Source organism: Rhodnius prolixus, unplaced genomic scaffold (assembly GCF_049639745.1).
Source record: "Rhodnius prolixus isolate KJV_2025 unplaced genomic scaffold, Rpr scaffold_4, whole genome shotgun sequence".
Classification (NCBI taxonomy): Eukaryota; Metazoa; Arthropoda; class Insecta; order Hemiptera; family Reduviidae; genus Rhodnius; species Rhodnius prolixus.
The window spans coordinates 27,431,477-27,443,578 of NW_027411614.1; the positions used below are offsets into that span (position 1 = coordinate 27,431,477).

Here is a 12,102-nt window from a genome sequence, read left to right on the forward strand (position 1 = left end):
TCTGGGTAGGTTGCTTCTATGGCGAAGCTTCAATTTTATATTAGTAAAAGTACTCATAATAAAATCCTCAAAATATCGGATTTATCCGTATCATGGTCGTTAAATAAAGGTTATGAGTAGATGTTGAGAAATACAACACTATAGACTCTATAGTGTTGTATTTCTCAACATCTACTCATAACCTTTATTTAACGACCATGATACGGATAAATCCGATATTTTGAGGATTTTATTATGAGTACTTTTACTAATATAAAATTGAAGCTTCGCCATAGAAGCAACCTACCCAGATAAATAACCATGCAACTGGATTTGTCAATTATTTTTGTTCATAAACTTAATCTTGTAAACCACATTCTATAGTATAGAGGATCTCTCTGTTAAATTTTTATCTAGCTGATTAATCTCATTAATTTTCAGTTTTCTTACAGAAATAAATACAAAATATTATAAGGAAATAATTTGTAATTTTTCATCTACCATCTTGAAAAGAGATTAGCACTTTTATTTTTTTATTGAATAAAGAAAGACGTAAATTATTTTAAAATATCCGTCATTTTTTTTTTAATTGAAATTTATAATTAAATTTTTGTTTTATCTTTCATTTACAATTAATAATTCAGTAAGAACTAATTTTCATTTTATACCTCTCTAAAACTCGCACATTAACAAAAATAATAATAAATACACACTAATACAGCCATAAAGCAGCGATAAGGTTATCAGGGGAATTGAAGAATGAATTTTCTGACTAGATACTGGACATTAATACAGTATTTAAATTGAATTAGGTTTTGTTCAGTTAAAAATGACAGTGCGATTAAAGCGCGCTTCGTTTATCCGACAACTGCCAGAGATATCCTTCGGAGCTTCTACAGTTCGTTTTGGACACCTCAAGATGCGTTCTTCAAGAACCCGGTAATAATGACTCAATCGTCAGAAAAGTTTTTAATCAGTTTCTTTTAATGGTCACCAACGATATTAAACAGTGGTTTTACGTAGCCGTATTTCAGATAATCATTTTATTAATTTTTAATAACAAAAACTGTAGTAATATAAAAATGTAAACATTTTTGTTTGCAAGCTGTCAATATACGAATATGCATGAGTGATGCCTAAATATCGTGAATAATATATTCATGTACATATACTCAAAGTGACAAAGATTTTGATAGCATTGGAACGCCAAGATTTTAGTTAACAGTGGAAGCTGTTGAAGGAGGGTTGTGCTGTGGAGTTTGCGCCAGCCCCTGCAGAGTGCCTTACCACTGATAAACTACTAGACCCGTCAGTGCAGTGCGGACAACCTTAACGGATTGTTCCTTCTGATATTGTTCTGCTAATACAGTGTTATTTATTTTTTTGTTTTCTCTTTATTTTCATAGTTTTTGAAAAGTTCAGTTTTTGTAGTTCAACTCGTCCCGTGATTATTAATTTTTTTTTTTTGCCGTTAATGAGATCGATATTTTTTGTATGGTGGTTGTTTTTTTTAAGTGAACAAAAAATTTAAAAATTAAATTACGTGTAATGTAGGCGTTGTTCAAGGTGGATCTGCACGGGCTACTCAGGCGATGGATGTGTAGAGGGATGGCCGGCCGGACAAGGAGGGCCGCAACTGTGGCGGATAGTGGAGGCGGTGCTTCCAGTAATGTTGTCGGAAATAATGCGATAATAAACAAAGATTCTGTACATAAGTGTCATTCAGATCCGGGCAGTTCAGCAACATTATCAACAGATTTAATTAAAAGTGAAACAGAAGATACCCATTGTACTAAATTGGATGTTAGACCGCATCAGAGAAGTAGATCTGTATCTGGCCCCACTACTAGAAAATGTGTCCTCACTTTAGACGGTTATTCTTACGTAATAGGTCAGTTTTTTCCAACTTTTAAGTATATTTTTTTAGACGAATATTATAAAAGAAATTGTATTTATTTGTAATTCTGCAATATAAATTCAGCAAAGTGGCCTACAAATCGGCCTACCGTACAAAAATTCAAAACTAATTGTATTTATCTAAATGTTATATTTGCACATAGATCCATTCTGAGGAAAAAACTCTTAGAACTTATAATGAAATTTCATAAATAATTTTCTTACTTCAACCTGGCTTTTACTGCAATAATTTAATTCGTACACACAGCAGATTTGAAAAAATCTTTAATTGTATCCTCTTTCTTCAGTAAAAACAAATAATTTATCCCCCAAAAAATCAGCTTTAGCTTATTTTATTACTACTTAAAACTGAGATAAATACATTATTATTTATCTCTTGGTTTTTTTAAATACATATTTATGTACAATACATCATAGTTTTATAACATTGGGGCGAATAAAAACTAGATGTCTATCACGGTTCACTCTCATTGCAATGTACGTAATAAAATATTTCTTAAAACTATATTAAGCGAAAGAATCGCTTCAATTCACACATTTATTTAATAAGATGACATTTCTTTAAACAAATTTCTGTTATTTACATATTTAATTTACTTACATATTACATAGGTAATAGGGTCGCTCTTACTACTTTAATTATACTTTAGTACTGCCTTTAGAAGCGATTTCCTGCGGAAAATGTGTCACCTAAAAGTTATTGATCTACATGTTCGTAATGAGTGTGCGAAGTTTATGGTAAAATCGTTGAAAAAATTTCAATAAAATGTAAAATCGATTTAGTGAAGTGGCTGGTTAGTTGATTCAGGTGGCACAAATTTGAAATATCATTTATCGGTCTTTCTGCCAATATCACTTTTTTTTTTTTTTACTGTTTTTCTAGCTAAAGTAGTATTCCGTGAGCTTAAGAACCTCTTTTAATATTTGTAATTTTAATCACTGCCGGAAAAGCAATTTACACCTGTTGAAGGTATGCGTGCTGTATCTGACAGTGACGAGAAAAATCTTTCCGCTCAATACGTTCCCGGCGTGGGTTTTAACAATTTAATATTGACACCTTAGAAAGTTTACATAAGTACAAGGCGGCCATCGAATGAGTAGATAAAGCTCTATTTGAAGCTCGAGTTAAATCTTAGCTACTCGTACAATTGTTGCATTTCTTGGACACATCTGCCGACTGTACCAAAGTAGCTGCTCTCAACATGCTCTCATCTTCATTCAACTGGTGGTAGCAGAGACTACTACTTATAAAATTGATAAAATTTTGCCGGTAACGTTTGCGATCTAAGTTTAACTGTTGAGCAATGCCTCTAAAGAACTCTTTGGGTCTCCTACATTCCTGGTCAAGATCTAGCCTGGTAATAACCTGGTCCTTGGAGTCTTTAAATTAGAATAGTTATATTACATCTTAATACTTCTGTCCAGATGGACTCGTGAGTTTTAGGCAGTGAAAAGGCCAGGAGTTATGGTACGTTTGTTCATGTTCGGGTCAGCTGCAGGTAATTATCTCTGTATCATAGTAATCAGAAAACCGACGTACCGGGGAGCCTATATAGCGGGGTTTCCTTATTGCAAGTTCTTCATTTTCGTTTTTACGGTGTTTTGCTCATTCGGACACTCTCTGTGTTTCGATTTTCTTTTAATGAGAACAACTATAGTTGGTACTCTTTTTTGAATGTGAAATGGCGAACAGAGTTGGTGTTTGGCGATTCTAAAGATATTGTCATTCCTTAAAAGTCCAAGAAGAACAAGAACGTATTGAAACAATCTCTACTAAACACTGACATCTTCAGAAATCAACAAGGAATTTGAAAATCTGGAATTAGTACCCTTTTAAAATTCAAATAAAGGCGGTGTAGATATTATTATTTTTTAATGAATAAATATATTTTTTGAAATTATGAAATGAGACAACCTGCATTTAAAAATGAGTTGCTGCTTTATTTTTATAAAAAATAAACTATGAATAAACAAACTATGAATACAATAATATTGTTCATTTTGAAAATATAAAGAAATAACTTAAAAGTGAAGGGGAATCAGAACGTGAAGGGAATGTTCTTAGCGACTCCAGTGAGGTACAAAGTGCCTGATACTTCTCCCGGATAAGGTAGTGTAGGCTTACCAGACCTTTCAAGGAAATGGTACAATAAGCCTCTTTGGCTACACCGCCTTAGGGAATTGAATCGTCCCTTATTTCAATAAAAAATAATAGTTGCCAACTGCAATACAGTAAGAGAAAAAACTACCTTCATTCAGGCACCACAGGAATATAGATACTTGCTTAGTTTTAACAAACCATCTGACATAGGCTTTTTTTTTTGCATAGAATTTTGCCCTTTCACCTATCCTGGTGAGAATGGATTTACTAGATACTAGATAATTCCAGAAGCGGATGGTCTATCTTTGGGTAGCGGACAAACGACGTATCCGATTCGTGCAAGAGGACAATTTGAGAAAAAGTAGACATTTTGTTGAATTTTCAATGGATTCGCCCTGTTAAACTTTTCTTCAATTTTGACAATTACTGCCTTTTTAAATTTTCTTAAAAACGACCTATCAAGTTTTGAACATTGCATCTCACTTCGAGTCAGACTAAAAAAACAAAATAAATCGAAGTTATCATGTTTTTTATCCACTATCGTACCCACGGTCCGCTACATCTCAGGTCCGCGAGTTTGTTCTAAAGTGTTATTTTTGCGAACTGTAAAAGAGTTTGTGCAAGAATTGAATGTGAATATTGGATATGTGCTTGAAAAAAGTTGGAACGAAATTGAATTGAAAATCTTTTAAAACTATATCTAAATTATTTATTTATTTAATTAGTGAAGCCCAGAGACCATACAAACTAATATGGTTCATCAATTCACTTTTTCTTTCCTATTTTAAATACAAACCATTTTGTTAAAATTGTTGATCATAAAACTTCAACAAGTATTATGAATAAAGACCTTGGAAAAACTATAAAAAATTTATAATATAATAAACATAACTATTAAAATACAAATATACCTACATAAAGTATTCTAAGATAAAATTCAAATCGTGAAATATCAGTTCCATAAATTCAGCACACTCATTCTATCTAATAGTTCTTCCATTTTGTGTTTTCATGGGAAATAACTATTTTTGAAATCCCCAGAGTCTGAAAAAGTGGTTTGGACAGATTGATCTGCGTGCGCTTATAACTTGAAAACAAAAAAATAGTAGAAAGTGGAACTTTGATATTTCGCTTAAGTGCCAGACACAGGAAGAATCCATAAATAAATTAGGTTTTGATCAAATTAGAACAACCGGAAGTAATCTCTTTAAAGATTTTTTTTATCTTAAAAGTCTATTTTCTTATAAAAATGGTGTGCTAATTGTATATATCATAGTATATAGTAAGTAATCGCCCACAAACCAATTGTGTATAGTAAAGTAATCGCCTATTTACTAATTGTATATATTGTGATCTAAAACTTGTATTACTAAGTAAAGTAAAAAAAAATTAAAGTAAAGTAATCGCCTATTTTTTCAGGTGGGGCTTAACGTCCAACTACCAATTAGGAGTCGTGAAAGGAGGCGACTAGCAAACATACTTCACTGTAAATTTCTTTTATTAACCATTAAATAAAATCCAAGGCCTAAGACCGGGAATCGAACCCAGCACCACAATACATATTAGCTTCGCAGGTCTTGGCTCTAATCGCTCGGCTACCGCGGCGCCACTTCACTTATATTACTATTTAATGTACTGAATAAGAATCAAATGAGTAATTAAATTTTCAAATTTGGAAAACTCACTTTGGACGACAAAAGACTTATATATGTAGATAGATTAATAGATAGATTAAATTTTGGGTGGCCTCAGGGCCTACGCCACTGCGACCCCTTTGGGTCTATTGTGGCTCCCCTAACTTTAAAGCTCACCCTCCAGACCTGTCCTTTTGATTAGACTCTTTATGCTGGAGAGCGACTCTTGGGTAAAGCTCACAGGCCTTGGTTTTTCCTCCCCGAGAAGTAACATCCTTAGCCAAACAAGCCCCTCACACTGGCACAACACGTGCAGTGCTGTTTCCTCCTCTTCCTGACAGAACCTACAAAGGCTATCATCTGCCAGGCCCATGCGATGCATGTGTTTTCTGAGTCTGCAGTGGCCAGTTAATAGACCTACAATCATCCTGATAGCCCCACGGCCTTGGCGGATTAATTCTGCAGTCAGCCTCGGCGAATAGCCTTTAATAAACTCCTTCGCCTGTCTCTGTCCAGTGGTGGCAGACCACCACTCCTGAGACCTACTCTGCACCCATAAGTTAATGGTCGCAGTCTTAATACACTTCGGAACCCCAAAACAGGGCTCCGGGCCAACGAAGTATCTCGCAGAGCCTTCCCGGGCCAATAAATCTGCCGCTTCGTTACCCTTATGTCCTGAATGACCAGGTACCCAGACCAGAAAGACCTTATTTTGGTCACTAATTTCCTTCAGGGCACCCAGACAGTCCCAAACCAGTTTTGAGTTAACCTGATAGGAACTAATTGCCCGTAGAGCAGCCTGACTATCCGAGAAAATTACGACTTTAGAATTAATAATTCCTCGCCCTTCAATCTCGGTAGCACAGAACCTAATTGCAGCCAGCTCAGCCTGAAAAACTGTAGCTAGCTTCCCTAGGCTAACCGAAAAGCTACATTTCGGCTTCACCCCGTACACTCCCGCTCCCACTCCCTCCTCCATCTTGGAGCCATCAGTGTACCACATTGAATCTCCCACCACTGGGGGTCCACGTCTCCAAGCCTCCCGGTCTCCAATACAGACTTTGAACGGCTTGTCGAAGTTATATTTGGGAGTCATAGAATCCGAAGGCAGGCCCAAAATAGAATCGGCCTCCAGCTCCTCATATAACTCTTGATATGCTCCTCCATGCCTGACGGTAATAGGAGCTTGTCCTTCCATAAGCCTAACGACAACGGCCCTTACAACGCCTTGAATGTATATGTGCAGTGGGGGCAGATTTAGCAAAACCTCCAAGGCCGCAGTAGGGGAGGTCCTCATGGCACCGGTGACACTCAGGCACGCTAGCCTTTGAATACCACTGAGCGCCCGGACTCCACCCACCTGCAAGGTTTTTGCCCACCAAGCCACCGCCCCATGTGACACCATGGGTCTTACTACACTCTTGTAAATCCAGAGTGTCATCTTAGGGCTCAGTCCCCAACTTTTCCCACACAGCCTTTTACAGTATCCTAAGGAAACTTTTGCCTTATGGGAAATCATGTTTAGGTGAGAATTCCACGTGAGCCTTTTATCAAAGATAACCCCAAGATACTTGGCCTCCATGGACAAGGGGATAGTAACTCCCCCCAAAATTGGTTGCACCAATCCATCCAGATTCTTCTTTCTTGTGAAAGGAACAACCTTAGTCTTTTGCGGATTGATGGAGAGACCCTCCGCTCTACTCCATCTATCCACAATATTAAGCGCTCTCTGTAAGCGCTCCGAAACCGTATAAGCGAATCGTCCCTTAACAACCACTACCAGGTCATCAGCAAAACCCAAGCAGTGGAAACTTTCCGCCGTCATTTTCACCAAGAGGTCATCGACCAGAACTGTCCACAGAAGGGGGGACAAAACCCCCCCCTGCGGGCAACCCCGCGCCACCCTAACCTCTACCGAACAATTGTCTAATGTGGCCATAACAGTGCGGCCTAATAAATTAGACTTAATCCACTGACAGATAGTTGGCGCCAGGCCTCTTCTTGACAGGGCATCAATTAACGACATAGGCGAGACATTATTAAAAGCCCCTTGTATGTCTAAAAACGCGGCCATTGCAAATTCTTTATCCTCTTGGGACTTTTGAAGTAGCCTGTTAAAGTCATCCAACGCAAGATCCACAGACTTGCCTGCCTGATAGGCATATTGACGATCACTAAGAGGTTGAATTCCTAGGATATCGTCCCGAATATGTCTGTCTATAAGCCTTTCCAATGTTTTAAGTAGAAAGGATGACAGACTGATCGGCCTAAATGACTGTGGTGCTTGGTCCCCTAATCTCCCAACTTTGGGAAGAAACACGACCTTCACCTTTTGCCAAGTTTCTGGAATGAACCTCCAGGCCAAACAGCCTCTGAGAATTCTACACAGGAATGGCATCAACGCCTCCCCGGCCTTTTGCAAAAAGGCTGGATAAATTCCATCCGGCCCCGGAGATTTAAAGGGCTGGAACCGTGCGATCGCCCATCGTAACTTGTTTGGTTGAACGATGTGCGTCGCAATCCTCCAATCCGCTCGTGAAGGCCTTCTTGGCACCTCCGAGCAAACCTCCTCGCATCCCGAGGCCGATAGCCGAGTGGATCCTGGAAAATGGGTACTCAAGAGTAATTCCAGGGTTTCCTCCATCGACTTAGTGTAGGTTCCGTCTTCTTTAACAATGAAACCTACTCTGCCCGCAGTACCTTCTTTCGCCAAGACTTTATGTATTCTGGCGCATTCTGGGGTATCTTTAATATCCTCACAGAATGACCGCCAGGCGCTTCGCTTGGCCTTCCTTATTTCCTTATTGTACTGCGTCAGAACTTGTCTATATGAATCCCAGTCTTGGTTGTATTTGGCCTTATTGAATAGCCTTCTCACCTCTTTTCTCCTCTTTTCGAGGTGATTATTCCACCAGACTGTTTTCGACCTTTGCGGTCTGATCTTATCCCGGCAGTTTTCCTGATAGGCCTCTAGTATCGCCTCATTAATTTGGACCACTGCCTGTTCAATGCTCTCCGTCCTTCTAACATCAACCTTGAAGCTTGATAGGGACTCTGTGAGCGTTCGGTTAAATCCCGCCCAATGCGTTTCTCTAGGGTTTTGCAGCCTCTTGATAACAAGGGGCGGGACGCATATATCGAATCTGATATGTCTATGATCAGAACAAGACGGCTCATCCGATACATGCCAGTTAACTACGTTATTTGACATGCAACGCGTGGCAAGAGTTAAATCCAACACCTCCCTTCTAGTTGCAGTCACGAAAGTCGGGACTGATCCTATATTAGACACATGCAGCCCCTCACCAGAAATGAATTCTAAAAGTAACTTACCTCTGGCGTTGTCGTCGGTGCTCCCCCATGCAGTGTTGTGTGCATTGGCGTCACACCCCAGTATCAGCTGCAATCCCTCTCTCCGGCAGTGGGCAACAATGTCGCCTAACAGAGACGGGGGGCAGTCCTCATCACCGGGAAAATAGGCCGAGCAAACTATGAGTTTTCTTGGTCCTCCTTCGGTGTTGATGTTGAGAAGTGCTGTAACAAGATCTCCGGAGCAAAGCTCCGGTATTAGAGTACAGCTCATTCCATCCCTAAACACTATACAGGCTCTAGGTCTAGTAACGGACTTGCTGTATAGTGTCTTCCCCAGCTTGGGATTAAGGCCCCGGACAAGCCCCCCATGGCACCATGGCTCCTGCAGTAGGGCCAAATCTAGCCCTTCGCTGTCAAACCTCTTACACACCACAGCCGAAGCAGCCCTAGCGTGATGGAGGTTTGCCTGCACCACTTTAAGTACCATGTAAAGCGTCCGAGGTGGGTGGAGCGACGTCCTGCGTCTCCGGGACTCCCCCCCGTGTCTCCGCGGATTTTATCATTCGACCCTGGCCTTTAGGCCTCTGGGGTAATGATCCGCTTCCACACGGGAGGTCGCCCATGGAGATCTCCATCGCCTCCACCCCTTCCTCCTTGGGATATCCTTCACACGTGGGCAATACGGACAGAGCGTTACTGAGGGCTATATATGTAAGAATATTAAAGCCAGTCTTCTGGGTTTATGGCATCGAACTGAGGGGTTCAACCAAATGCTCAAATCTGCAAAGGATCCAGTCCTTGCAGTCTAAAATGCTTCGCTCTATAGTTGGACGCTCCTTACTACGTCACCAATCAATCCATTCACACAGACTTGAACATTCCATTCGTTTCAAAAGTTGCAAAAACACGTTACAGAAAATTCCATCTTAGCATTCAAACACATCACTTGTATCCATCCACTTGTACAACATCTATCTTCAAGAACATTTCCAGACAACACTTCCAGACGTCTTAAAAGACAGTGGTCTCACGATCTCCTCTCTGATAAAGAGAGTCAGTACAATGTAGAATGTTATTGGAGTGTTACCGCTGGGTAACTTCTCCACTCTGATATGTGTGAATGTTGCTTATTGTTTACCCTTGTTGCTTATAACGCAATGCGTTGATTGTAACTAAATAAATGATTAAAAAAATTCAAGAAAATCGGCTTATCGAATGTGCCACTTTTCTAGAATAGATGATAACCAAGAGGGTCTTTAAAACAGCTCCTATGATTAGCCAGTTTAGCCAATAATGGAGATCGTTTGTCTTTACTAAGTCACCGGAAGTTCAAAGAGGAAAATACAGGCCAGACTGAGATGATGTAGTGAACAAACTACAAATCTCTGAGAAGTTAATGGGGTTTGTGGCAACGGTTATAATAAATTTGTATTGCATTTCTATAGCCTTAACAGCTGACATAATAATATAATGCTAACTTTAGTAAAGCAAGCTCTAAACTTAGTATAATCCCTACTTCAACCCTAAACAGTAAGTAAAGTGAATAATGGACTATATCTTCATAGCAAACTATCTACATCAACCTCAGACATATATCTTGAACAGTTTCTCAGTACTTATGTACTTAGCAGCCCCCCAAAAAATGGTACAACAGAAAGCTTCTATTGATAACATAAATATGGTGTTAAAAATGTGTTGTGTACACTCGAAAGTTTCAAAAATTTTTTGACAAGCCGCTCTTATATTGCGGATGGTACTGACCTCACAAAGCAAAATTTCGCCTGTTATCTATTGATTTAATTTCAATTTCTTGATTAGTTTGTATTGGATCATTAATTTAACCTGCACACAGTTATACAACTTAGCAAGTATTCGACTCGTCCAAGCGGAAAACAATACTGAAATGTCAATTGATTTCCGACGTCTATTATTAATCTAAATGATGAAGTCATCTGTTGTTTCTTTCGGTATACGCTCTAACAGTTTTTAACTGAACTTAACAAAACATTATTACAAACAAGTGCGACCATTTTGTTAATAAAGGAGTTGTCGCTTTATTGAACTTTGATTTAATGAATAGTACTTTCTCTGTATTGATACTTTAAGGGTGTGAAGTGCCTTACAATGGGTTTATGGGTCATGTCAATCAAATTAAAAAAATTAACTGGCAAAATAATTATTCAAAATTTTTTTGAGCGCCTCACATGACTTTCTCTTTCAATAATCTCGAGGTTCTTCTTTCAATAATCTTGAGGTTCTTCTTTCAATAATCTCGAGGTTCTTCTTTCAAGAATCTCGAGGTTCTTTCTTATACCCCCAATTTTAAAACATATTTAATCTTACTATTATTTTTACAATTTTAAAACTGTACATTACTGTAAAATAAAACTTTCAACCTTCTCCCCACGAACCTCACAAAGCCAATGAACAAATTTGGCTAAACAAATTATTAAACTAAAATTCAGTAAAATGGCACTACCAGGAATGGAATTTCCTTCGACTCGGAATTTAACCCTATTTAATTATATCAAGACACAAGATCGTACATACTCGTACTTCTGTAAAGATAGTTTAGAAAAAACTTACCCATCTCTCCTCTCTTATAAGTGGCCTCAGTCGAATTTTACTTGAAAAATGTATCAAATATTTGATTTTACATCAATGACCTTCCTCTTTCCATCTCTCATTCCCATTATCACCTCTATGCTGATGATTCTCAGATTTACCTATCCTATTCCTCGTCGGATTTGTTTGAAGCTGTATTTAAACTTTAATAAGACCTCAATAATATCTCAGCATGGGCCACGAACAATAAGCTTACCCTGAAAGACCAAAGCAATTGTTATTTGCTCCAACTCACTCCTTAAATCATTGGCTCCTCTTCCTAATCTTTTCCTCTATAATATCCCAATAAAATATTGCACCTCTGTGAAGAACCTTGGAATCACTTTTGACCAAAACCTCTCCTGGAAAAACCATGTTTCCCAAATCTCTCGCCGCTCCATTCACATCCTGAAGCAGTTTAATAGCTCCCGTCACCAATTAAGACCCAGCTACTCCTAGTGCCCTCTCTTATTTTCCTCCCATTTGCTCAAGCGTCTCATGAACTGCTTCATAAGATTTATTTTCAGCATTTCCAGAGACTCTCGCATTTCGCGC

At 38.6% G+C, this 12,102-nt stretch overlaps 1 protein-coding gene across 5 annotated transcripts in view; it reads left to right on the plus strand.

Annotated features, from left to right (window-relative positions):
• Positions 1-12,102, plus strand: part of LOC141455570 (dual specificity calcium/calmodulin-dependent 3',5'-cyclic nucleotide phosphodiesterase 1-like) — a 385,265-nt gene that overhangs the window by 112,877 nt on the left and 260,286 nt on the right. The window contains exon 1 of one of the 5 annotated variants that reach the window (XM_074130706.1): positions 1,070-1,870. The exons of 2 other annotated variants lie outside the window; for them this stretch is intronic. In XM_074130706.1, coding sequence (XP_073986807.1) covers positions 1,576-1,870 — 295 coding nt within the window. In that variant the 5' untranslated portion in view covers positions 1,070-1,575. Of the gene's footprint in view, positions 1-1,069; positions 1,871-12,102 lie in introns of those variants that run through there. 2 more of the 5 variants (XM_074130707.1, XM_074130709.1) reach the window with 2 other exon arrangements.